Here is a 27,904-nt window from a genome sequence, read left to right on the forward strand (position 1 = left end):
TGCTGAGCGGTGGGCCCGCCTAAGATTCCTTCTCCCCCCCGCCCCCCCCCCCCCCCCCGGTGCACCCACTCACTCTCTCTCTCAAAAAAAAAAAAAAAGGAAAAAAAAATTTCCTGAAAATAATACTTAGTGCTGCTCTGATGAAAATAATAACTAAGCTGGTTTGACTTTAGGTATCTACATAAAAAACTTGCCAAGTGAACTTGAAACCTTAACACAGGATAGGTACATCCTCATTGGTGTCAGTCATTGTGTCAAACCGACACATGTGGATGGATGTATTTCAAACACAGAGCCAATAGGAGGAAATGAGTATAGCACTGTACCTAAAAAAGACACCCACATTCTTGGGCTACCAAGTTAGTAATACCTAAAAATACATGTCCACACATGCACACAGCACCTTCTCCCACCCCCACTCTGGGCTGGCTAATGTTAAGGTAATGGAGAAATGGAAAAATATATCCACTACCAGTGGGCAGTGTAAACTGGGACATACTTTCTGGAAGGCAATTTGATATGTATCAAAAACTTAATCTTTCATTATCTTTAGACTTGGCAATTATACTTTTAAAGACTGAGATATAACACAAATGTCCAAGAATAAGTAATTAAGTTAAATAAATTATGGTATAGGCTTAGGATGTATAGTCCTAACCCCCTACCCCCTGAATACCATAGCCCATTAAAAAAAAAAAAAAAAAAAAAAAAAAAAAAAAAAAAAAAAAAAAAAAAGCACGTCTCGCTGCCCATTCATATATAGACTAATATGTAAAATGTTACCTTTCATTAATCTTAGGATTGAGAACATGGGAGGCTTCTATTTTCTACAATAACTATATATTATGTTTTTAATAGAGAAAATTCCCCATTTTTAAAAGTTATATACTATTAGAAATTCCATATATATTTGGGTTAAGATAAAGAGACAACAGAAAGGACATGGTTAGGAAATGGAACACTTGAGGGCATACCCTCCAGATTCTACAATCAGACAAGATACGGATTCAGCTTTCCCAGAACACACAGTACAGTGGCAAAGAGACAAAGGATAACAGTACCTGGGGAGGGGATGAAAGGATGGTAACCATCATTTTGGAAAGTATTTGATATATGGACTTAATTTGTATAATATTTTAACTCTCAAAATCAGTGAAAACAAACAATGGGAGAAATTATTCTGGGTGTAATTCTGTCCAGCTAGAAAGAACTGACTGGCGATGTAGGTGACAGGAATTCTGGAGTAAAAATAACTGTAGTAGCAAGTAAAGGGAACCACTGGCCCTGGCTAACTCTGAGCCATGACTTTAGTCAATGTATTCAGTCAATGGATTTCAAAAAGTTCAGGAAACAATAGGTATGATTTTATGGCTATAGTCTTCAAAAGGGGCTCAAAACTGACAAGAAATAGAACATCAGAAAAAACAAAACTCTGACCAAGCAATTGCAAATAATCTCAATGCAAAGTAAAGGGAGAAGAACCAAAGAAACCAACTGAAAGGGTTTTCTCTGATAAAGTCATAATTTTAAATATAGATAACATTAAGAGGGGCACATATCCAAGGAAGAACAGAAAATAACAATATGAACCTGTAAGAACAGGCCAGTTTCGGTTTAAATAAGGTAACAGCATAAGGTTTTCAAAATAAGGTCAAGAAAAGTTAAACCCTCTGACCAGGTAAAAAGACAGAGAAGACAGACCTTGTCCAACTCCTATCATGATTCCCTTTTCTGTTAGAAGGGTTTTCAACCTGGAAAGGATATAACAAAAATCCTAATAAACAAAATGCAGCCCAAGGAAGGTGAGGGCAATCTATACATTTTAAATGTCTTTAAACCCAGAATCAAAAGTCCAAGAAATAAACTCTTAAATGGATTACAGAAACCCACAGTGGACAAATAGTAGACACTAGAAATTTTCCTAAGTCTTAAAAAAAAAAGTTTAATTTCCATTTTGATAGTTACCTTTTTGATGGAAAACATTTCTTGAAAAATTTCCTGATAACAATAAAGCATTTTATAGAACTTTTCATAACATTATTATACACATAAGCATTGTAAAGTTGGTCTATAGCTAAGCAAACAAGAGGGGTAAACAATCACTCAAGAGGCCACCAGAAAAATAATTTCTAATAAGCCTTGCCTAATACTATTTAACTTATTTTATCAGTAACTTGGGTAAAGGCAAAAAAATCTCTAAGTAGGCCCTGCCTTGCTTGTACTGTTGGACATAATTTATTAGTTGCTTAAAAGGAGGCCAAAGATTGTTATGTTTATGAAACGTGTACATGATATAGAATTGTACAGAAAACCTAACTCCTTGACACAGAACATATTCAGGATCAGAATCTGAAATCCTCATTAATATGGAGGGTAGTTGGTCATCATAAAATTTGAAGGACTTTTGGGTGTAAGGATTGGGCTGGTTCTATATAATTCCAGAGTAGGAACACAGAATGGAAGAAAGTATAGGTGACAAATTTCAGGTTGAAAAAAGGATAAACTTTCTAACAGAAATACAGACAGAATATGCTCATTCTTGCAGTAATGAGCTTCCAGTTACTGAATATACAGAAGCATGGGATAGATGGCTAGTTCTCGCCAGTCAGTAAGGTGAACTGAAATCAGTGGTTTTTATTTATTTATTTTTTGAATATCAATTAGTATTTTATATTGTTTTGTTTTTGTCAATTACTATTTTTATTTTTTTTCAATATATGAAGTTTATTGTCAAATTGGTTTCCATACAACACCCAGTGCTCATCCCAAAAGGTGCCCTCCTCAATACCCATCACCCACCATCCCCTCCCTCCCACCCCCCATCAACCCTCAGTTTGTTCTCAGTTTTGAAGAGTCTCTTATGCTTTGGCTCTCTTCCATTCTAACCTCTTTTTTTTTTCTTCCCCTCCCCCATGGGTTTCTGTTAAGTTTCTCAGGATCCACATAAGAGTGAAACCATATGGTATCTGTCTTTCACTGTATGGCTTATTTCACTTAGCATAACACTCTCCAGTTCCATCCATGTTGCTACAAAGGGCCATATTTCATTCTTTCTCATTGCCACGTAGTACTCCATTGTGTATATAAACCACAATTTCTTTATCCATTCATCAGTTGATGGACATTTAGGCATTTTCCACAATTTGGCTATTGTTGAGAGTGCTGCTATAAGCACTGGGGTACAAGTGCCCCTATGCATCAGTACTCCTGTATCCCTTGGATAAATTCCTAGCAGTGCTACTGCTGGGTCATAGGGTATGTCTATTTTTAATTTTTTGAGGAACCTCCACACTGTTTTCCAGAGTGGCTGCACCAATTTGCATTCCCACCAATAGGAAATCAGTGGTTTTTAAATTTAATAGCAGAACCACTGCACTGAAAGAAACCTTACTCAGAAGACTGATATACAAAACAGATAAAGAGAGAAAACTGCTCTAGTTAAAATTCCCTACCACATCTCACACTTAACTCATCTGGCTTTGGACCAGATAATCTTTAAAGTGATTCATGTTTGATCAGTAAAACTACAATTTCTCAAGATTTATTACTCTAAATAGTTTAGATGAATGGTCTTCCAAATGGAGTGAATGAGAGGTGGGAGTGTGGAGAAAATCAGAATATACACACACACACACACACACACACACACACACACACGTACACATACACACACACATATAAAATTGTGTTATATATTAATATGTATAATAAAATTATATATCATACATATGCAAAATCATATTTTATTGACAGAATAGTATATATAATTTTCAAGAGTTTCTTATCAGAGCCATGATCAACTATAATGTCCCCAGAAACTGAGGTATTTTAAAAACAATTTAGAAAGTAAGTTTTTGAGAAAAAAAAAAAATCAACATCCATACCCACTAATTTAACACAACTGTTTTAATTTTTGTATATGTTTAACGTGTTTCTATCCATAGACAAACATTAATTTTGGCACTTGCCAACATGGTACATAAGATTTGATGAATATTTCTACAAATGTCTATAAGCTCATAATTATTTATAATTACATAAAGATGGAGATTCCATAATATATCAAAACAATTTCCTCCTGTTGACCATTCAGATCAGACTGGCTCTCCTTGTTGTTATTATATAATTATTCCTATTTGTATCTCTGTACACGGTAGCTTTTTGTCTTCTATTAGAAGTATCCTGAAGTTAAGATCTCCAAAGTGGGGTTAGTGAACTAAAAAGTATGAACTCTGGTGGTTCTTGTTATATACAGTAATGCCTTCCAACAGGTCTTAAATCAATTTACCTGCAGTCATCACCTGAACTCTGAATACAACACTAGTTTAAGCACTTTTACACTTTACATCTTCTCACAAGTCTATGTAATGAGTATTTACTATTCCTGTTTTTTATGGATAAGGAAACTGAAGCCAAGAGAGACAATAAGAGCATGTATATTTTAAGTTCTTATTAAAGAATATAACCCACATTGCCAAATTCTTATTTAAAATATAAATAATCATACATACATATTTATTTAAATATAGACAGCTGTTAATGCTGCATAGTCAATTCCTTCATCTAGATCAGCATTTCCTGAGACACGTTTGGTAACATACTTTAGTTCTTACTATTACCCCAAAAGAAAATGGTTTCCCCCTGACTATACTGTGGGGTTATGCTGTTGGCTTACACCATGGGGTGCTTAAAAAGGTATCCTTATGAAAACTCATTATTGCATTTATTATTGGAATGCTGAAGGGAACTTCATTTAATGTATCTCTTATAGTACCAAATCTGAGGCCCCAAGGGAGAAATACTCAAACAGCAGGGCCAGAAACATTTTGCTTCTCCTAAGCCATCAGTGTGCTTATTTAATGAACAATGGGAAATTTTAACAGGTAGCATTTCTTTATTTACTTTAGCCACTAGGAGGAAGCTCAAGGCAGTTATCTGAAATCCTCTTTGGTAAATATTAAGATACTCAAGTATTTTCTCCCTGTATTAAATTCCTCATACTCTGTTTTACTTCAACTTTGAAGTAAACTCTTAGGACAAGAGTCCAATGTCATTTCCATATTTATACTGAAAGCTGATTTCAACTGCTTTAAGAATACACACACACACACACACACACACACACACACACACACACACACAGTAAAACCTTGGATTGTGAGTTCTTCAAGTGTTCTGCAAGATGAGCAAACATTTCTAATATATTTTAACCTAATAAACGAGTGATGTCTTGTAATAAGTGTAGTACCTGATGGAGAATGTCATATGACCACAACTCAGCCAATGGTTCTTGAAATCCAATTTGATACACAAGTGCTTTGGATTACAAACATGTTTTCAAAACAAATTATCGCAAACCAAGGTTTTACTGTATTTTTTTGGCAGCGGGTGTGTGTGGGGGGGAAATCTGCTGTAACTTGTATCAATGCAACATAAAGATCAGGTTATACTATGCTTCGACCGGGCAGGTAATATGCCCCAAACCTTACTTTAATTTGTTTAGTATCTCATACTAAGGAAGTCATTTAAAATTACCCAAAACTTACCAATCATAATTCTCATTTGTATTCATAATCCAAAGCAATTCTAACAAAACTCCTGGAAACTAGCTCAACAAGTAACTGCATTAATTCAGGGTTAGGGGCTGTTTCATGTTTTGAACAATCAACCTACTCTACTCAGGCCAGGGATTTATTAAGTTTATTAATAGCTCATCTAAGCAATTCTATCTTGCTTTTAAATAAATTGGTCATAGTTTAAAAACATTTATATTTAAAAAATTTAAAGCACAATTCAGCATATATTTGATTTTTACAATATTACTCTAAGAGAGTACTGCCACTCATTTTACGGGTTGAGAAAACTAATAAGACATTACTAAAACTAATGAAGTTCATATGACTTTCTCAAAGTAGCATGTGCTGATGGAACTAGAACTAGAAAAGAAACCTTTCTAGACTTTTTCTGGAATGAAGGTAGGACATGGACTAAAGTGAAATGTTTCTCATCTTTATTAGCAATGTTCTAAAAAAACTTTGCAGAGGAACAAACAACTGTGTGTCAGAAAACAAGAAATGAATTATGACCTTTCTGCTGAATGCTAAGAACTAATAATGAAAGATTTTATCTCTCGCAGCATCAATGCCCTTAGGCAAAAATGGGTCTGATCAAACTCAATTCAATGTAACAGATGATTTAAACTTCATTTTAAACAGCATCTAGCCATTCTTCGGAGAACCTTTAAATTCATTAGAGAATTGGGAGATTTTCAGAATATCTGCAGTTCTCACAAAATCAGTCCCCATTACCTGGCTAAGGAGACTAGCAGTATACCCAAGCTCTAACCTAGGAGACCATGAGGGCATTTTTTTTTTTTTTCACAGATGAGATCTAGTCACTTTTGATCTAAATCTTAAGTGTATTTACACTACAGTTCTAGCCCTTTCAAAATATTAAATTATACCAATCTATATTTATACTTCTTGAAAATTTGCCTCTCTAGTATACATATATAGTTTACATTCAGAGTGATGGAACTAAAGTAAATTACCTTCAATATTATTACATTTGTACAGATTGTTTCCTGGTACAAGTATCTCATCTGACCTATATTAATCAAGAAATTATTTGAAAAGAATGATTTTTAATATAACAACTAAGATGACAGAATTTAACATTAAGATATTTACAATTTATATCTAAAGTATTTATGGGGTCCTTTCATGCTTTTTGGAAATAAAGCAACATTTTATTCACATTTATTCATTTGGCTGTGCTATGTTTTTAATACCTGGATGGTATTAAATGTTCACATGTATCAAATGAAATAAAATGGAAGTAATCATGTCTTTAAAAAAAACAGTATTTTTTTTTTGCATTTAATAACTTGTTTTATTTTTTATTTTTTTAAATTTACATCCAAATTAGTTAGCATATAGTGCAACAATGATTTCAGGAGTAGATTCCTTAATGCCCACTACCCATTTAGCCCATCCCCCCTCCAACAACCCCTCCAGTAACACTCTGTTTTCCATATTTATGAGTCTCTTCTGTTTTGTCCCCCTCCCTGCTTTTATATTATTTTTGTTTCCCTTCCCTTATGTTCATCAAAACAGAATATGTTTTTATGGAAGAGACTTATGTTCTCACCTGAGGCTGCTGTGGCATTTGTAGGGGTTGAAGCAGCTGCTTGAATCCGAGCATGAGGAGGAATAAGAATGGTAGCTAGAGGTGGATTACTTGACAGTTCTAAAGAGAAGTAAGATACGTGTTAGAACCCATTTTGAACTCTGTATGTGAAACTACTTTTATTGTTAACAATAAGCATAAAATACTGCATTAAAACACTGCCTTAACAGAAAAAAAGACATGATAAACCTACATCTAAAACTAAATCAATGAGCTAGAAATCAATTTATAGACAAAGTCCACAGAAATGTTGTACACATAACTAAGGCGCTATCTGCTAAAATTAGAATATGTCTGAGAAGTAAAGATAGGTTAGGGAACTGTACTGGCTGATGGTTTGAGAATAAGCATATCACTAAGATATATTTCCATCTTTCATTAACTTAAATATACTAGGTTTTCCCATACGGCTCTGACAGTATTTGACTACAGGAATTGAGAGTGATGATGTCATAGAAAAGAGACTAGGACTATTGTTTGCGTATGCATGCATGGACCAAACTACCCGACTGTTAAAAGTTTCATTGCTTTTATTAAAAATAATTTTTTTAAGTTTATTTATTTTGAGAGAGACAGAAATAGTGCAAGCAGGGGAGGGGCAGAGAGAGAGAGAGGGAGAGAGAGAGAGAGAGAGAGAGAGAGAGAGAGAGAGAATCCCAAACAGGCTCCATGCTGCCAGCGCAGAGCCTGACCTGGGGCTCAAACTCATGAAACCATGAAATCATGCCCTGAGCCGAAACCAAGAGTCAGACGCTTAACCGACTGAGTCACCCAGTTACCCCAAAAATCAGAATGGTTTTATTCCACTCTATTTTCCTTTTTAACTCAGTAAGATCATTACTTTGATTCTAAGTTTGAAATAGGCTTTTTTTACCTTCATGTAGAAGTTTTTGTCAACTGTAAACAGAGTGGCTTTCTTTAAAGAATCAAGTTCTATATATAAGCCTTAAGAAGCAATTTAAGATGACACTGGATCTAATGATGCACACATATAGCAAGAAGTGGTAGTGAGCTCTTACATGTAGGTATCTGGTATTAGCTTTGGTAACGTGACTGTTTTCCTGGTCTGCCCGGGATAACTCTGGTTTATTTTTGTTATCCCAGCATTTATCTAGTGACTGTTGATTTTCATGCTCGTAAGTGTTGCAATTTGAAGGGATAATTACACAACCATACTAGTTACAGGAAGACATTCTTTGAGCTACTGCATACATTTTGACAATTTACAGATATGGCATGGAATAAAAAAAAGTTAAACAGTATAATCTTAAAGTAAATTCACATAACAAAATTAACCATTTTAAAGTGTACGGTTTAGCGGCATCTAGTACATTCACAATGTTGTACAACCATCATCTCTATCTAGTTTTAAAACACTGTCATCACTCAAAGGGAAACCTTTAGCACTCATTCCCCATTCGTCCCTCCCCCCAGCCCCTAGCAAGGGAAATAGTGTTTTAATATAGTAGCTTAAAAACATTTTCTGTTGCAAAGCCCCTGTTAATATGGACTTATTCAAACTGGTGCCTAAATATCTAAATTTTATACTAAATGATACCAGATTCTGGTAAAAATAAACAAACAAAAAACCCTCAACAAACCTATCCCAAGATTTATGAAAAATAAATGGGAACAAAAGCCTAAAACTGAGTGAAGACTATTTATTAATTTTTCCCCTTAAATGAGAAGATGTAAGGCAGCTTCCCTGGATAGAAGTATTTCTCATGTCTTCCCTGGAAGCCAGCTAGAAAACCATTGCCTTAATGATCAAGTTTGAAGAGATGCTGTTTTCTCACAATCAGCTTTTAGCTGTTTTGGTTCTCACAGAGGAAAAGGAAGATCCTAAGTTGTTTTATTTCTAGTTAATCCAATTTTAACCCACAATCTTGTATCTATGAAAGCAACAGAATCCTAATTACCATGGCTGATGACTCTATGGTTCTAGTAATAAAAATTAATGCAGGGTGTGGTAACTACTTTTGATTAACCTAAAAGATTTACCATCTCAATTACAATTAAAATCTGCTAAAATAGAAAGGCTTCTTAAAATTCATCCATCCATCCTCCCATCTGTCTATCAATACTGAGCATAAAACTGTGTGAAGTCAGAGAAAAAGATAACCACCTTTGATTAAAAGAAATTGAAAATGGAAGGTCAACTGCACAAATAAGCCAGCAAGAAAGGCATTCAACCTATTCAGGATAGGGGCACTTTTAAATTAAAAAGATCTCTAGGAGGGACACCTGGGTGGCTCAGTCGGTTAAACGTCTGACTCTGGCTCAGGTCATGATCTCACGTCACGGTTTGGGAGTTCGAGCCCTGCATTGGGCTCTGTGCTGACGGCTCAGAGCTGGAGCCTGCTTCAGATTCTGTGTCTCCCTCTCTCTCTCTCTCCCTCCCCTGCTCATGCTCTGTCTCTCAGAAATAAATAAAAATTAAAAACAAACAAACAAAAAATGATCTCTATGACTAAGTGCCCAACATCTAAAAGAAAATCTAAAAACGGAAAAGATGACCAGAGATTTTAAGGCATTTTGACAAAGCCACTTTTAATATTATCTGTAAAATGAACTGAATATCAGCAGTCTGTGGTCACTGTACTTACTGCCCATGCTGCCCACTTTCTCCCATTCACTTACTCTCTTATCAGATCACCTATCTTTCTATGTATCTGTATATCCAGTTGAAGGGTCATGGTGGTTTTAGGTCTCTCTCTCTCTCTCTCTCTCTCTCTCTCTCTCTCACACACACACACACACACACACACACACACACACACACACACACAAACACACACACGTATAGGGCTTGAAAAAAGCAACCTCTTTTTCCTTAGGAAGTAGACACCATTTGGGTCTAGGGTAGGGAGAGAGGGGTAACTAATGAAAAGAAAGGAGAAAAGTGAAGAAAATAAGGAAACAAGAAAAAGAGAAGCTGTGGGATCCTGGAGGTTTTGCCATATCCAAATACAGAGGGGAGAGTAAGTAAATTCCACAAAACAACTACAAAGACTAGATTCTTAACCTAGAGTCAATGAGTGGCCTTTGGGTGGAGGCAGGGGGCTTTTGCAAGTTTTTTTGACTTTGACATACTAAAAGTTAAGGAATCCTAAACCCTTCCCATATCTATAACTCACTATCCTTCTTCTTTTCCTTAATTATAGGGATTCCTTGAAGTCCACTGCTTTCCATCTATTAGCTTTTCTCTACTTCAGAGAGATTGTTAATTGTTGTAACTTTTGCCTATGTGAAAAAGGAAACCTCCTTATATTCTTGCTATAGTCCTGTTCTCTACACTAAAGTCTATTCCTTTTGTGGGGACAGATTATGGGCACTTCTATGGGGCTGGTACAAAACGGCTGTAATGATTTTTTGCTTGCAAGAATTACACCCACTCCCAGTCTCCCTGTCTATCCATGACAATGAAAAATAAGGGAATTGAGGCAATGAGTGCAGATCCAAACTGCAGTGTGGGCACAACAAAGCAAAATAAGATGACATTTTAAAGGACAGGTACAGCAAAGCAACAGAACTTTTCAGGATCAGGGAGAGTGCATGTATTCTTGAAGACAGAGAATAAGAAGTACAGAAAAGACTGAAAATAAAAAGTAAGCTGACAAAAAAAGGAAATAGTATTATTTAATAAATATTTGTCCTAGGCTTGAGAGTACGGAGATAATTAAGGAAACAAGGAGGTCCATAATACTGAATTGGGGCTAGTTCGGAGAAAAGGTATGAATAAGATAGACCATGTTATCTCAGAGACATGGTTGAAAACAACATAGCAACAGGCTCAGAAGGCTTTGGAAACGTTAATGATGATAAAGGTTTCTTTAACCAACTGCAGATACCATGAAACTATCCATCAAAAAAACCATATAGTAGTTTATCAGGGAATATCAAGAATCTTTTGATGGTGTATCAATCATTATGTGCTCCATAACCAAACACTTTAATGGACAATTTAAATAAAAGCAAAATGAATTTTAAAATAGGTATCGATAAAGCCAAGATACATTTATCCAATTATCCAAGATACAGGTGTGCTATTACCAAGGGACACATGCACCCCCATGTTTATAGCAGCACTATCAACAATAGCCAAAGTATGGAAAGAGCCCAAATGTCCATCGATGGATGAATGGATAAAGAAGATGTGGTATATGTATACACAATAGAGTATTACTTGGCAATCAAAAAGAATGAAATCTTGCCATTTGCAACGACGTGGATGGAACTGGAGGGTGTCATGCTAAGTGAAATTAGTCAGAGAAAGACAAAAATCATACGACTTCACTCATATGAGGACTTTAAGAGATGAAACAGATGAACATAAGGGAAGGAAAACAAAAATAATATAAAAACAGCAAGGGGGACAAAACAGAAGAGACTCATAAATATGGAGACCAAACTGAGGGTTGCCGGAGGGGTTGTGAGGGAGGGGGATGGGCTAAATGGGTAAGGGGCATTAAGGAATCTACTCCTGAAATCATTGTTTCACTATATGCTAATTTGGATGTAAATTTTAAAAAATAAAAATAAAATAAAAAAATTAATAAAGCCAAGATAGATATTCATCAACTAAAAAGCTGACTGAATTCATTTAACTAAATTTTGCTGCACTGTTGTTTATAATGCAAATGAAAGAAGAAACATTCCCATGAAAGGGCAAACTGAATAAACTCAAACATACCTGACTACTTGATAAAGCAATCTTTTAAAATATTAAAACAAAACATAAATCTAGTTGACGAAACCTTAAGTATTCCTTAACTTAAAGTTTCTATTCTTCCAAATATGAATCCCAAATTCAATGATAAGTAGATAAGAAACTTTCCTAGGTTTTTTTGGGGGGGGGGTAGGGGGGGCAGTGGCTCAGTGGGTGGGTAGGGTGTATATGTTTGTTCAAACTGTGTATAGTGTGAAAGCTGAGGATAAGTTGGAGAGAAGCAATCAATGTGCGAACCAAAGGGAAGAAATCAATCCCTTTGTTCACCAGACCTTCTCTAACAGTGATGTAATAAAATATCACTCATCAGGTAGAGAGGAATCTTCTTCATTAGTTCTGAAGCTCAACCTGCAGACCTGTCGAAAGGAGTCACTGAAAGAGGCAGACGTGCTTTTTCTTCTGCAATTAGGTCGAGGTCTTCATGTGTATATCAGGCCTCCTATATACATGTGAAAATTGCCAGTGGTTGTCTGTTATAGGTAAAGTGGTATTTCTCTCACAAAAAGGTTTAGACAATTTCACAATGGCATGCCCATTTCATCTGTGTACTTTTCATGAGAAAGAATTCAAATGCTAGGATGTACACCTTGATCACACACATTACTGAATCCTAATGCTGCTTCTATGGATTTTTTTTTTTAATAAACAAATAACCCTATTATAACTGCTCCTTTCTTCTCCTAACAATTTCAAAGTGTCCAGAAAATCCCTGACCAAGTTTCTAACAAAATCTTAAAATTAAATAAATAATTAAGCTTCTTAGAAGGTCAGACAAATAGTAAAATAATTAGAAGGCTCACTACTGCTTCTTAGTGATATTAATGATGTTTAATATGAGGACTACATAATATCTACACAAATCCATGACTACTTTGCCTTGGAACTGCCTAAGAGGGAGCATCACAATTTGTACCAGTCACCAAAAAATGTCTGAATGTGTTTAGTATACTACATTTATAGCAGTGACATATTTTAGAAGCTACCCAGCAAAATGTTAGTATTTTAAAAGATCTGGTGATGAAACCCCCAACCAGGACAATGCTTGCTAAAATAACTTTCCTTGTAAAATTTCATACAAATTAGGTAGAAAATTTGGTATTGGGAAGGTGTAGTGGGATTAACTGTAGACTCACTTAAACATACAAAGCAACCAATTTCCCAATATATTCCAGCCATGGAATAGGCAAGGAATTGGTGAATAAAGAAAATACTGATCCCTGTTGGAATTTCCTGATTCCAATTCCTGAGGTCTGATTCAGTTATGTCCAACCTTTGAGATCCAATGACTGAAGGAAAGAGGGTGTGCCAAAGGTCTCTTCAGGTTTCCAACATCTAGATGAAGATAGTATCATTCAGGGGGTCCCAGAGCACTGAGGCCCCAGTGCCAGAAAAATGAGATGTCTGATAATCTGTTTTGTGAATCCAGAAGGTCAAAAGGATCTCCAAGTTTTCTGTCCCTTGTTCATTCCTCTTCTTCCTCCTCTAGCTGATCACAGAAATGCTTGTTTTAATTATGAGTAATACTAGTGATCATTTATTGCTAGTTACTTGTGGCACAGTAACAAATATCAAATTGCAGTTAGCTTTATTGTTAAGCTTTACTTTAATACAGCCCTGTATTTTACTCAAGTGTTTAATCTTCATAGTTCTATTCATATGGCAGGTTTACTAGTTAAAACAACACTAACAGCAACTAGAAGGCACACTAGAAAAGTCCAGTAAATACTGGTTACATGAATATTGTGTTTACTTAAAGTGGCATGTATCACTCAAACATTCATTAAGCACCTACTACATGCAGATCAGGAGTTATCTTTATTTCACTTGGGGGAATTAGTACAGACTTCACTGAAAATGTATGAGGCTGGAGGAGGGTTTTATTCTGCCTATAGCAGAACCTCACTAACACCCTCCCACCCCAGTGTTTCCTATCTCTGAACCCTCTCTAGCTATACAACCAATTGGGGGATTGATTCTCCTTTTCCAAGTTCTTGTATTACCCGGCTTTATTCTGGTCGTTCATTTATTGCTATTAATATGTGCTTTAAAGTTGCATCTGCACAACAGTTACATCTCTGCCTTGGTAAACAAGATCATCATTTGGAAACACTGATCCAAAATCAGAATACAGAAGATCAAATAGAACAACATCAAACAACACTTCTTCCCTGGGCAGAAACACTCTTTGAGTGTAACAGTGATCTAGAAGGAAAAGGAGAAAGTACTACCAGTGATGACAGCCCAATTTCAGAATGGCTGTTAAGACAGGGCATTTTAATGCTTAAAAAGGAAGGGCCATCTCTCAAAATGATGGCACTCTCAATTTAACACATTTAGTTTTATGGAAAAGGATTTCAAGAACATATCTACACATTTCATGTGAACAGATACAAAGACTCCTGCATATCCTTTTCACTAATATGCACAGAATCAGAGTCACAGCGCCGTAGAGATTGCATATACTCTATACACACCAAATACACACACACTCTTTAAATCCCCAAAGACATATTATATATATTCAGACATACATAGAGCCATAATTATATCTGATATTCTGGGCAAATATAACAATTTGAAATACCAAAATAAAACAATCTTCACTCCTTTTAAAAAGCTTGTAAATAACAGATATGTATAAATAAAGTTTGAGCTAAATTATTTATTCTTCTTCAAGTTGAGCCTTTTCTTTACTTTAAAACGCGTATGTCAAAGCTGAAGTTAATAAAAACTTTGAAGGCTTCTAAGGACATTAAAGTTAGCTGACTCTATTAAATAATTAAATAATTCTTTAATTAACAATTAATTAAATATTTAATTATTAAACAAATAATTAAATAAATCTGATTAATATGAAAAACTGTCCATTCACAAAAGTCCAATATTTTCAAAACCATATTCTAAAATCTAAGTATTTATTTTCATGTCAGTTTGTCTTATGAATGTAATTTACTAGAGAATAGGTAAATAGCATTTACCAGGCTGTGATTCATTATTGCAATAAACTTATTTAGGACCACAATGCACAATGAAACACCACTTCACATCCACTAGGATGGCTATTAAAAAAAAAAAAAGGAACATAAGTATTGGGGAGGATGTAGAGAAACTGGAACTGTTGTAAACTGCTGGTGGGAATATAAAACGTGCAAACCACCATGGAAAATAGTTTGGCAGTTCCTCAAAAAGTTAAACATAGAATTACCACATGACTCAGCAATACCCAAAAGAATTAAAAACAGTATTCAAATAAATATCTGTAAACAAATGGTCATAGCAGCACTATTCATAATAGCCAGAAGGTAGAAACAAGCCAAATATCCAACAGATGATGGATAAACAAAATGTGGTGTATCCATACACTGTGTACTGATTGTTTGTGTCCCTAAAAGTCATATGCTGAAGCCCTACTCCCCAACGTAATAGTGTTTGGAAATGGAGCCTTTGAGAGGTAATTAGGTCATAAGGGGAGAACCCCCATGAATGGGATTAGTGGCCTTATAAGAAGAGACACAAGAGACGTAATCTCTTTCTACCATACGAGGATACAGTAAGAAGGTAGCCATCTGCAAATCACAAACTATGTCTTCATCAGACACCAAATCTACTAGCACCTTGATCTTGAATTTCCCAGCCTCCAGAACTCTGAGAAATAAATGTTTGCTGTTTAAGCCACACAGTCTCTGGTATTTTGTTATAGCAGCCTACACTGATTAAGACATACTACAGTGGAATATTATTCAGCCATAAAAACGAATAAAATACTGACACATGCTACAACATGGATGAACTTTGAAAACATTATGCTAGGTGAAAGAAGCCATATACAAAAGGTCACATAATGTATTACTCCATTTATATAAAATATCCCAAATAGTGAAGTCCAGAAGCAGGAAGCACATTGGTGGTTGCCAGGAGTTGGAGGAGGAGTTAATGGGGACTGACCACTTAATGGGTATGTTTTCTTTAGGAGCAATGAAAATGTTTTAGAACTTGATCAAGGTGGTAGTTGCACAACATTGTGAATATACTAAATGCCACTGAACTGTTTACTTTAAAATGGCTCATGTTATACAAATGTTTCCTCAGTTTTCAAAAAAACTTAGGATTCCATAGAATAATAAATTTAGTTGTTTTAAAATTTTATTTTCTTTAGTAATAATGAATAATTATTAGTGAGTAAAGAATCGTATATATGAACAATGAAACGGAATCCTGGATTTTTAAATCTGATTAAATAAAATGTTTAAGTATCTCAGTTTTGATCAACACATACAGGTGTATTAAAGAGTTTATACAAAATATGTCTGAATATAGGGAGAATTATTCTCCAAAATGTGTCCATTATAAATATCATGTGTGTTTGGGGTTCTACTTAATTGCTTACTTGACAAAAGGCTTCCTTAATTCATGTAATTGAGAAACAAAGTACTCATTGGAGAAGATACTTCGTGTGAATAAAACCACAATCAATGCTTGTTTGGGAAACTAAGTTCACCTGACAAAAGTGGTTAAAAAAAAGAGAGAGAGAGAGAAAGAAAGAGAGAGAGAGAGAGAGAGAGAGAGAGAAACAAATAAAGTTAACATTAACAGAATAGTTTCTGATGTCAAGATTCCACAGTAACAAATGCTGGATGTCACTGTATACAGAGCCTTTTGGGGAACACTTTAAAAAGCAACCCAGCAGATAGTTATATGTGCAGCTAATTAACAGACACCTATAGTACAAAACAAAACAAACAAAACAAAACAACAACAACAAAAAAAAACTTACGAAATTTGATACCTGTAGAATTTCCAGTGGTGGCCTCATACAGATTCAAAAAATGCTTCATATCAAAAAATTTAGGTGATATAACCTAAAAATCTATGATAGTTCAAAAAGTAGCTCTACTGATGACAAAGACACAGATGTAAAAGATGCATTTATAAAAAGTATTAATAAAATTGTTTCATGAAATGAGAGGTAAAAAAGTGAAATGCCTGAATAAATATTAATTTTGCATAATGTGTAATTTTAAATATTTTTGAGTTAATCAAAAGAAACCCTTTTGTGATCTTAATGGGAAAATAGAGTATCACTTTATATTCAAAGATTATCAGTATATGTATGCATCAGAGAAAAGACTGAAAAGAGCTACACTATGAAAATGTTTCAGTGATTAATTTGAAAGGTAAAAGTGATTATTTCAGGATTGTGATTTTAATTTTCTCTATACTTCTTTTGCATTTTCAACATTTTCCTCAATCTACATGTACTACTCTTGATTAAAACAGAACAGTAAGAACTGAAAATAAAGTTTGTTTTCTTAGTGACATGGAATTATATAGAACCTTTGCTCCAGAAGAGGCCAAGAGTCTCCCAGTCTAACCTACTGCCAAATTGGAGAACATTGGACATCATCCAGCTTCTTCCTCATACTGAGATCAGTATTTTGAAAAACACTTGTTCCACTGTTAAACAATTGAAAAATTCCCTGATTCATCAGTAATTTTATTTATTAATCTCTATGCCAGGGGCTGAGGTCTGCATGATAAACTCAAATATGTAGTATTCTCTAATTTTCTGCTACCTACTATTTCCAATTTTATAATATGGAGAAAGAATATAGGCTAACACCTTTCTTTAGAAGATAATCTATGAGGTATTGTTTAAGTTTTCACTTTTCCAGGATCTACTGTCGGTTCTGTTCCTTTGTATACCCTACCCGTCTTTCATTAACATCTTAAAATGGCATAGCCAGGACCTAAAACAACATTCCAAATGATTTCTGATCAGCCCTAAAGAGTCAGAATTAATCCCAGGATATCTGAATATTTTTCTTTTACCTTTATGAATGCAGTTTAAGACTGTATCAGCACTGCTAATAGTTACATGTTATTGACCACTTAAGATTATAATCAATGGAATCACCCAAGTCCATTTCAGTAACAACTCAGGTCTTCCAAATCTACTGCTTAAGCAAAATGCATTTTTCCACTTCCAAGTTTAAATATGAGTGGGAGGGGAATTCATCTTAGAATAAAGGAAATATATATTTCCTGGTCCAGAAAGCTCTCCATTTCCCTTGTGTATTTTTAGCTTGACTAAACTAATAATCAATCGAATATTTATTGCATGTTTTATCTACAGGAAATTGTACACTTTTAATGTTCAGTTTATGAAGAAAATCACAGCATCAAAGGCAGTATGGCTGATTAAATGAATCACTTAAGGTCTTAATCAGAGAGAAAAGTGAACACAGAAGTGGTTAAGAAATAATGACTTTCCCTGGGTCTTTTAGAAACCACCGATTCACAAACTCTGTTTTCCTCTCAATGTTCTCTCAGCAGCAGCAATAGTGCCAAGCCCCAGCAGGGATAAGAATCTCTCTACCTACATCCCTTATATAAGTTCTAAGAAAGAGTTACAGAATTCCAGTTTTCCCTGTTTATATCTGACTTTATACAAATATAGCCACCAATTTATTTCTAGGTTTAAAAAACTTGATATAAATCCTTGGGAAGCAAGAAATACTAACATTCTAAGTTTCAAATACAAACCTGAAAGTTAAATTGTACATTAGTCTTATTAGTGAAATCTCTATAACTTCTCATGTGCCAAGATTTATTATAATCTGCCAAAAATGAGAGCAGCTATGTCTACTGGAAAAATCTTATCTGCCACTATTTTGTCCAAACCATACAAGTAGTGGCCTAGTAAGTGGTTAGAAAAAATGCTCCCTACTTGCATAAGTACTTAATGTGCCCACTTTTGTCCTACACAGATTTTAATTAACAGAATGTCACTTCACACACATAAGTAGTTTTCTCAGAAATGGTAAAAAGAGCTAAGTGTTTGGAATTACCTTGAGTGGTGAAGTTGAAGAGTGCAGGTGTGTCTCGCCCATTTGGTAGTTTGACATTTGGGTCCCTTAGTTCATCAAAAAATGAATGTGCACAAGCTTCCAGTGGTGTCAATCGGGCAGTTGGTGTATACTCCAGCAGACGGCTACACAGTGCAATTGCCTCCGGTGGAGTCCGGGGTCGGAAGACCTACAGCACAAAAAAAAGGGAAAGAACAATTAATGCTTCAGTGTAAGAATCTTAGCAAATTATCCTTTGAGTACTGAGTTAATTCCCACCACGTACAACAACATGGTTGCATTTGTGAAAGGAAGCTTCTAGAATGAAAAGAGTTAACTGCATATGCTTCACCACACTGGGGTGAACTGCTAATTAAAAACTATATGAGAAAAGCTCAGAGAAAAAACTAGGGGAAATAGGAAAAAAAATCTACAGCACAATTAAATATGCACACAAAATACAGGCACAAGAGAAAGACTGGATTCTGGAGGTAAGCACACCTAGAAAAATATAAAATTTTTAAAAAAGATTTGACTACTGTGGCAGTAAAATAAAAAGCTGCCTCTTTTGTGTGATTTTTAGCAGAATATCAGAATAATTGACAGCCCTACTCAAATTTGGTAATCAAGATCTTTCAAAAGAGAAAAGCTATTTACTTTAGATCTACAAATGCCAGTGACTTGGTATTAACTCTTTAATATAAGAGTCTACCTTATTTGAAAAAAATTCTTGAATACCCAGAATTTGACAAACTGTCCAAGGCTTTTCTCAAGGAGTAGCTGTTATCACAAACATGGCCAGATTACCCTCATTTGAATGAATATTCTAGGGTTTTAATTAGGGAGAACGAAATGTACTTTTCATTAAGAGCCATTAATTCACAGAAAAAGTCAACTGAAGGCTATATTAAAGCAAAATGCATATGAACTAGTTTGCTTAAAAGAACAGAACGCCTTCCACATCTATGTCTTGAAATGCTTAATCAATACATAAAACTATGAAAATAACTCTGTTCTAAATTATGGAGAGTTGAAGAATAAAAACAGAAAGGAGAAAAACAGAAACAAATATAAACAGATGAACAGAAAGCCTTTGAAACAAAAGAAAAATGAAACGTATACCCCTTGATAGGAAGAACACAGGATAACAGAGGGTGTCGTAGTGGCAGCAGACAGACATATAAAGAGAGGCAGAAAAGTATAAATGGAGGGAAACAGTGCAGGAAGGACATGTAGATTGTGATGAGGCATGGAGGACCCTGGGAGTAAGGTTTCCTGATGAGAGCAGCTCATGTAACATCTGGCCGTTCACTTAGACTGGAGATAGGAGAACTAGTTACTACTATAGAGCTCATTACTTTTCAAGAGACTACTTGTAAGAGTACTTTCTACAGTGAAAACCTTTTTTTCTTTTGTTTTTACACAAAGTTTATTGCTAATAAAGATATTTTCCATGGAAATTGAGAAATTGGCTTGAGTAGGAATTCATTTCAGGACGTTAAAGGCCTTAATTATTCATTTGACCATATTAGAAAACCCTCTGTACAGTCAAAAACTGCTTTATCTTTATTCTTTCGAGTGATCTGAGTTGCCTCAGTCAAGGAAATCTTCAAAGCATTATATTATTTGAAACGTTCAGATCTTCCACTATTTTAAGAAATTTTTCCCTCTCTTGCTTTCTAGCCAGGTTCATTTTCAAATTCAGAATGTAAAAGAAAATAATCAGTGGGAAAACTCAGAAAACCTTTCATAAAAATATCAAGTATTACTGAGAAGTTTTATCCCTGAGGGCTGTCTGCATTTATTTCACAGCACATGGATTTATTTTGCTAGCTAGTCTAAGGAAAAATGCTTTTGCACCAATATGGGAGCACATAAGTAGAATTAAAAGTACCACTAAAAGTAGAAATAAGTGTCTCCTGCTAACATTCAAATGTAGGGTAGCTGGACAGTGAGTGTACTTTAATGAAAAATTTCATGTTATATTAATGAAGATTTTGTGTTAAAGGTACTAATAAACCAGTACTGTAACCTTATCTCTGATTATTTAAAAAAAAAAAAAAAAGTCATCCACATCCTTTTAGTATCTTACTGGCTACAAATGAACATCCAGGTTGGTACTAAGATAGGTATTAGCTTATTTTGCCAGGAAATCCTAACTCATGGAAAAACAGAGTTAAAAACAATAAAGAAGAATTCATTCTAAGAGCCTACATTAAAATCAAGACTTAAGCTGCCTTTAAAAAAGTATGTTATTTTTTTTATACCCTTTGAGAGATTCCTGATAAGACCAGTATTCTATGGATAAAGGTTAAGTGGGAAATTATGAGGAGTCAAAACCAGTGTCTCCCAAAGTTCAGATTTGTGACCATAATATAGGGTGTGGTAGCATACAACTTCAAAAAATTAGAGGCCAAACTAGAAAACAGCTCTTCTGAATTATCTTTGTGTCTAAAGAAAAGGAAGCCAGTAACTACTGAAATCTGGCTAATAACAAAGCTTCTGCTGCTGTACTCATTTAAATTGTTTAAGATTCATAACCTTTATTGCTGCGTATCGTTGTTCATATTTATTCTTGTAAAAGTAATTTTTAAACCCCACAATTCCTAAACTTTAGTCTAGATGTCAATAAATCACTCAGGAGACTGACAACCTAAATATATGATAAGTAAAACCTGTATTGCCACATAGTGAATGAAGAAGAAATCACAGCTAGCTACCTATGCTGTTTTTACTTTTACATTTCCAGAATGAATAACGGTTTGCCTTTCTAAAAAAAGTTTTCCCCCTAGTTTTATAGACCTGCCCTGAAATTTTGGGAAAAAAAAATTAAGTACATACCCGCACTCCTGAGGTGAAATGTCCTGTTCCTGACGAATCCTAAAGATGATAATGCAGTGAAATAATCCAAACAGGGGAAGTCAATCCAAAAGAGAATAGTCCAGCAAGGAAAAATATATCCAGTGTTATAAGAAATCCATGGTGTTGGGGGGGGGGGACATAGAAAATGTTTATACAGTTATAAACTTTAAACATCAGTCTCCACAGTAGCAAGTCCAAGTTTTAAAAATTATTTCACCACAGTGTATGCAAAAAAATTTTTGATTGCGCAATGGTGAGGCACAATAAAGAAACATTTTAATTTTAATTTATTATGTTCCAATGCCAGTGCGTTTATTAAAAAAATACAAAACCAAAAAAAGTTAAAATCAAAATGAAATCTAGAAGTAAACTTCCCAAAGTAAAGTGTTTGGTCTTCTACGACCTGGATTCATCGTCCATTGACATGACTGGGATGGGGCATATTAGCCTGCTTTTAAAGATATCAGTTCCCAATATGCTAATTTTTATCTATTAATTTATTCCAGTTAGACAGTATAAACATTTTTTTGCTTAATTATTAGTGATGGAAGAAAGTAATAAATATATTTAATTTATATTACTATAGATTTCAAGCCAGATATTTTCAATTTGTGTGAGCTAAGAAGGATCAGGCCACCGCGGATTATTCTCCATTTTGGATTGACTTCCCTGCTAAAAGATATTTGCTGACATTCTCATTATTTTAGGATTCTTCAGGAAATTGACATATCACCTCAGGAGTGCGGGTATAAACTTACTTTCTCTATTGTGGGCTTTGCCCCCTCATACCCTTGCACCCATTACTTAGTAAAAATAAATATAGAACATTCTTTCCTTTTTGGAAAAACTCACTGAAAAAAAAATGCTACATCTTTGAGCACTACAAATTCAACACAGTTCCAAGTGCAAATATGCCCAATTCACCCACCAAAAGCTAAACAAAAAATATATACAATAAACAATACAACTAAGGGACAGTCACAGTTATAGGTGACATGCATAGTAATGTACACCAACACCTAGGCACAACGGAGCCAAATATGCAAGGGAGGTAGTAGGATCTATTATGTCTAGGTATTGAGAATAAAAAATGGCAGAACTCACCAGTAGCTGTGAATTCCCTTGGCTATTCTAAGAGAATTTAACATTCTTTTAGGATAGTTTCCAGTGGGGGAATTAATATTTTGCAAAAATAAATAATCCGCGGATTACTTTTAGTCTGCAGACTAAAATTTAGTACACGGATTAAAATCCGGCCCATCAGAATAAAAATCTCTCATGAACTAAAACACAATCAGCTGGACAAAGATAGAAAGCAAGACTAAAAAAAATGAGAGCACAAAGTAAGACTCAATTGGGCCAACTAACGATTAGTGCGCAGACTAAATATGGCCAGCCAAGTATGTTAGCAAGGCCATGAAGAGCCCAAAACACCCCCTGTAAAAACTAAAAACAAAAGTAAATAAATAAAATAAAACAGAACAAAGCAAAAAATAAATAAATAAACAAAAGAAAGAAAACAGAAAGGAAAAATTGAAAAGAACTAAAACACTGACATGAACTTTTAAGTGATTCAAATACTACCTCACCTGTGCAGCAACTCATTTTCTTAAATTGAAGCAAACTCTCACCACAAATACTAGTCCACAGAAGAAACTAACAGAAAAAATTCATTTTTTCAAAAAGAAAGTCTCTATGGTATTGAACAAATGCAAATGAGTTCTTAAATGAAGAATTATTCAAAATAAATTTGCATTTGGATAACTCAAAAATGACAGAGGCAATTTTCTCCTTACATGTCCTAGACAGAAACTTTTGCCATCAAATACCAAATTTCAACCTGGAGCTAACTGTTATGACTGAATCTTAAGCCTTTTAAAATTACCATTTATAAACAAATATCAAGGCCTATGATTGATTCTCATAGCATCAGCTCTCAGCAATTCTACTATATTAAACAGCCAACCAGAGCAATGTAAAAATGCCTAAGGCAAAGATAATTAATCTAAGTAGAACACAGAACAAGTGCTGTGCCTGTTCCGAACAGCTATTCTTTCCTAGATTTCATTGTGATAAATGTACAACATAGACGCTGTTCTCTGGTTACACACAAAATACACAAGCACCCAATGTTGAAGACTGATAAACCATGAACACTCCTAAAGAGCAACCCCAATACTGCCTCTCAAGCAGTCTATTTATCATCTAAAATTATTTGCAATTTGTAAACCTAAATATAGGATTAAAAGTGAGACGATGCCATAGATTTGTTGAAGAGTTATGTTAATTAACCAGGTTAAGTAGCTACGAAAAAAACTTAAGTCTACTAAAGAGTTCACATGTGGTACATCATTCATAAGAAGCACAAACATCCTTTCCTTAGCCACAACAGAGACAGCATTCAATAAATTTCATCTGTACTAATTAAAAGGCTTATTGAGTTTTCCTGAGCTCTACTACAGTAAGAAATTATTATATGTGTTGACATCAGCATTTAGTTAATTTCTCCCTCTAACATCACTCACTGATAAAACAGTACTGCAGGCTTACCCAGAAGTATGATTTACCAAATGTCCACTTACTCAATTTAATCTCTCATTGTTCACAAAATAGTTACTGTAGTTAGACTGACCTTCCTAGGAATATAGGAATATTTTCTTTTTATCCATACCTCCTCATCTTAAGGGACAGTCCCCTAGGCTACAACAATTCCTGACCTTACCAACATGTAATCAAATCAAAATCCTCCTTCAACAGCCCACCCCACCTTTTTCTTCTATCACCTTTAAGAAGGCTTCCTTTTTTCCTCTACCTCCCTCACTGGAGATCTGCCTTATACCTATACAGCATGTGAAACACCTCTGAACACCTACAGCACACAATCAAGTATCTGGTTATATGTTATTCAATATTTGCTTCAACTGAGTCATTTATATCACCTGTAAGCTTTTCAAAAACAAGGGCTATATATTTTACTTCTTTTTCATACTTTATGGTATCCAGCACAGTGCTGGGTACATAGGAGATAGGTGTTTTAAGGAAAAAATGATATATTAAAAGTAGATTTTTGCTTTCTTTTTTAATTTGCCTCCAACCCTATCCCTTTGCTCCCCACAAGTGATCTCAAAACTTATGCCTTAGTATTCTTTCTTGTTTATATTATCCATCTTACATAGGGATTAGCCACCCTAGGGGCTAGATTTTAAAGTGCATAGTTTTCAGCAAAGAAATGGGAGCATAGCCAGTATAACTAGAAAAGTGAGGAAGTCTACGCACATGGGAAAATAAATGTTAGAGAAGAAGTGATTATTCTAGCACTAATGTAGATGTAGGTAGAAAATTCAGTAGAAAACAGTGTATTTTTGAGACAAGTGATAATGGATTAGTAGAATGTTCAGGGCAGATGTTAAGTAATAATATAAAACTAATTTACCTAATCAACAGAACAAAACAGACAGGTGCAATCTTAGGAACTAGTAGAAATCCCACCATTGTTTTAGGCTTTCTGGAATACATGTGAGCAAAACCAGAAAAGGTTGATAAGCTTGCCTGCAAAAAAAGAAGTCTGACAACAAATTTTGTTTTGTGTTCTCTCGACCCCTCTGAAGGCATTTTTTAAAACTGTAAATGTGTTAAACTATAGTTGAAACAGCTAAGTTTACCAAGTGAAAAATATTGTACTGAAAAGCTCAGAAAAAAAAGGTAAAATTATAAAGTCTTAAAAAAATAAGTACGGTAGGAAAAAAAAAAGTACAGTAAGGTTTTGTGTTTAGTTTTAAACATAGAGAATAAAAAATGTACCATGTCCTATCTAGTCTGGTACCTTTAACAGCTGAAACGACCTCGAACCCAATTTTCTGCTTACTCATAGCTAGCTGTAAATAGTACATTTATTCATTTTCAAGTATGTGGACAGTGTTCTAAGAAATTGAGTATGTAAGGACTGACTTGTGGATACTGCTTTCTGTGATACTTAACCAATAATCTATGGCCCCATATATCCTACAGACACTTAACTATTAAACTTACTACGTGTTCCAAAGACTTAGCAACAAACATTTTAAAGTAACGGATATCCATCTTATTATTACCATTATGAAAAAGAAATTAGGAACTGCTACAAGACATATGGTGTAACTTGAAAGGTACTATAAGAGTTATATGGTGGGAATTAATCATGGAGAGCTCAGAAAATTAGAAAATATTTCATGGGAGAAGTTAAGATTTGAGTCTTGACAAAAGATTAAGATGTGGTAAGCAGGGAAGAAGAAGATCCTTCCAAGTGTGAAAAGACGCTAATAAAAGAGAAATATAAATCACTTCTCTGGGGGAAAATTAGAGGTTAGAAAGGTCAGGGACAGAACAAGAATAAACTTCTTGCTTTTCTGGGGAAAAAGAGAAACAATAAGGAACAGAATGACTGTATAATCTATTATCCAAAATGGGACACTTTTGAGAGTGAAGGGACATTCAATTAATAACTAAACTAGACAAGCAAAAAGTGGGACATAATCATCACCTTGTCTTTATATGTATGTCATATTTTCCTAAAAGCAATGAGTAATCAGAGAAGATTTCTAAATAGGAGTGACAGTATTACATGTACTTTTAAGAAAACTTTGAGCCACCTGGGTGGCTCAGTAGGTTAAGTGTCCCACTCTTGATTTTGGTTCAGGTCACGACATCATGGTTTGTGAGACCAAGCTCTGCATGATCAAGCCCTGTGTCAGGCTCCACGCTGATAGTGTGGAGCCTGCTTGGGATTCTCTCTCTCTTTCTCTCTCTCTCTCTCGACACATATGTGCTCTCGCAAAATAAACATTAAAAAACAAAAAAAAAGATGCGAAACTGAAGGAGGGAAACTGGTTAGGAGGCTGTTTTAACAATTCTATGATACGATGATGGCCAAAACTAAACTCCGGGCAGGACAGAGAGGACAAATCATAGAACTATATTGGAGGCAGGATCTTTATATTACTTTAGAAGTAAAATAAAATAATCCTTTTTATGCATATTACTATTTTCCAAAGAATCCTAGAAAAGACAATAGCTAATTGGTATCTTGCAAAAGAAAAAACTCCAGGCACAAAGAGTAGGAGTGATGTTCAAACTAGATCCTCACTTCATACCTAATAGACTGTCATTTAACCATACCTCGGTATACTAAGTGCAGAATTTAAGCTTCCTCTTCTGTCAGCCAATTTCCATCTCTTTTTAATTCTCAAACTTTCTTTGCATCACTTGTTTTCCTTTCCATCTGGCTTTTTATTCTTTGAAGTTTACAGTATACAGCAATGCAGGAGGTTTTTATCCTCTTATCCCCACTCAGTAATGGTCCCTGTTTCAAAACATTAGCATTTTCTTTCCTACTTAAACTTTAAATCAATGAATTAGATTGCTCTGGCTATTAAGTAATACTCAAGGGCAACTTATTGGATTTCTAAATTCTCAAGATTCCTGCCCTAAACCATACTAGAAACATCTTATTGTCTAGTTCTTCTGTTTGCTATTTTTCCTACACATCTAAATCCCTTCACTTCAATGTTTGCATAAAAGACATTTCTTTTTTTTTCCTTTTTGAAATTTTTTTTAACGTTTATTTATTTTTGAGACAGAGAGAGACAGAGCATGAACAGGGGAGGGGCAGAGAGAGAGGGAGACACAGAATTGGAAGCAGGCTCCAGGCTCTGAGCCATCAGCCCAGAGTCCCACGCGGGGCTCGAACTCATGGACCATGAGATCGTGACCTCAGCTGAAGTCGGACACTTAACCGACTGAGCCACCCAGGCGCCCCTTAAAAGACATTTCTTTCTTGATCTTTCTGTCTGCCTACATTTTTGAGCACACCAGCTTCCAGTATTTGGGGATATAGCTGTACTATACTGCAGCACAGAAAAGCAGGGTTCACATGCTCACAGTTTTAGGAAATGGACCTAATGTAGGTTCTATCAGAAGACCAAAATAAAGGCAAAGCAGCTTTTGTTTCCAGACTTTGTTACCTGCCCTCAAAGGGCAAGAAGCTCTTCTCTTTAGAGAACATTATACGTTTCTTAAAAAATAACTTCACTGGCAGCCTAGCATAAGACAGTACTTCTGAGGCTGGTGCTTACTATCATAACAGAGAAGACAGGGGACTCACTTCCTGCCAGAAATTTAAAATTTTGTGTTTTCATTTTGATAATAACCTATTTTAAAAATCAACATAAGCATATTTTGGATCATCTAGATTCATCCAGATGACAGAATAGTGTCATGGAATTTCTGTGTCTGAATTTGGTTT

General features: G+C 34.9%; 1 protein-coding gene across 3 annotated transcripts in view; it reads right to left on the minus strand.

Moving 5' to 3' along the window:
- The window catches only part of GSK3B (glycogen synthase kinase 3 beta), a 194,137-nt gene that overhangs the window by 11,813 nt on the left and 154,420 nt on the right, over positions 1 to 27,904 (minus strand). Inside the window, exons 9-12 of one of the 3 annotated variants that reach the window (XM_049629430.1) lie at positions 21,604 to 21,642; positions 18,766 to 18,952; positions 7,150 to 7,248; positions 1,702 to 1,751 (exon numbers count right to left, since the gene is read on the minus strand). In XM_049629430.1, coding sequence (XP_049485387.1) covers positions 1,747 to 1,751; positions 7,150 to 7,248; positions 18,766 to 18,952; positions 21,604 to 21,642 — 330 coding nt within the window. In that variant the 3' untranslated portion in view covers positions 1,702 to 1,746. The remainder of the gene's footprint in view (positions 1 to 1,701; positions 1,752 to 7,149; positions 7,249 to 18,765; positions 18,953 to 21,603; positions 21,643 to 27,904) is intronic. The other 2 variants (XM_049629428.1, XM_049629429.1) reach the window with 2 other exon arrangements.

The sequence above is a fragment of the Panthera uncia genome, chromosome C2 (assembly GCF_023721935.1).
Source record: "Panthera uncia isolate 11264 chromosome C2, Puncia_PCG_1.0, whole genome shotgun sequence".
Classification (NCBI taxonomy): domain Eukaryota; kingdom Metazoa; phylum Chordata; class Mammalia; order Carnivora; family Felidae; genus Panthera; species Panthera uncia.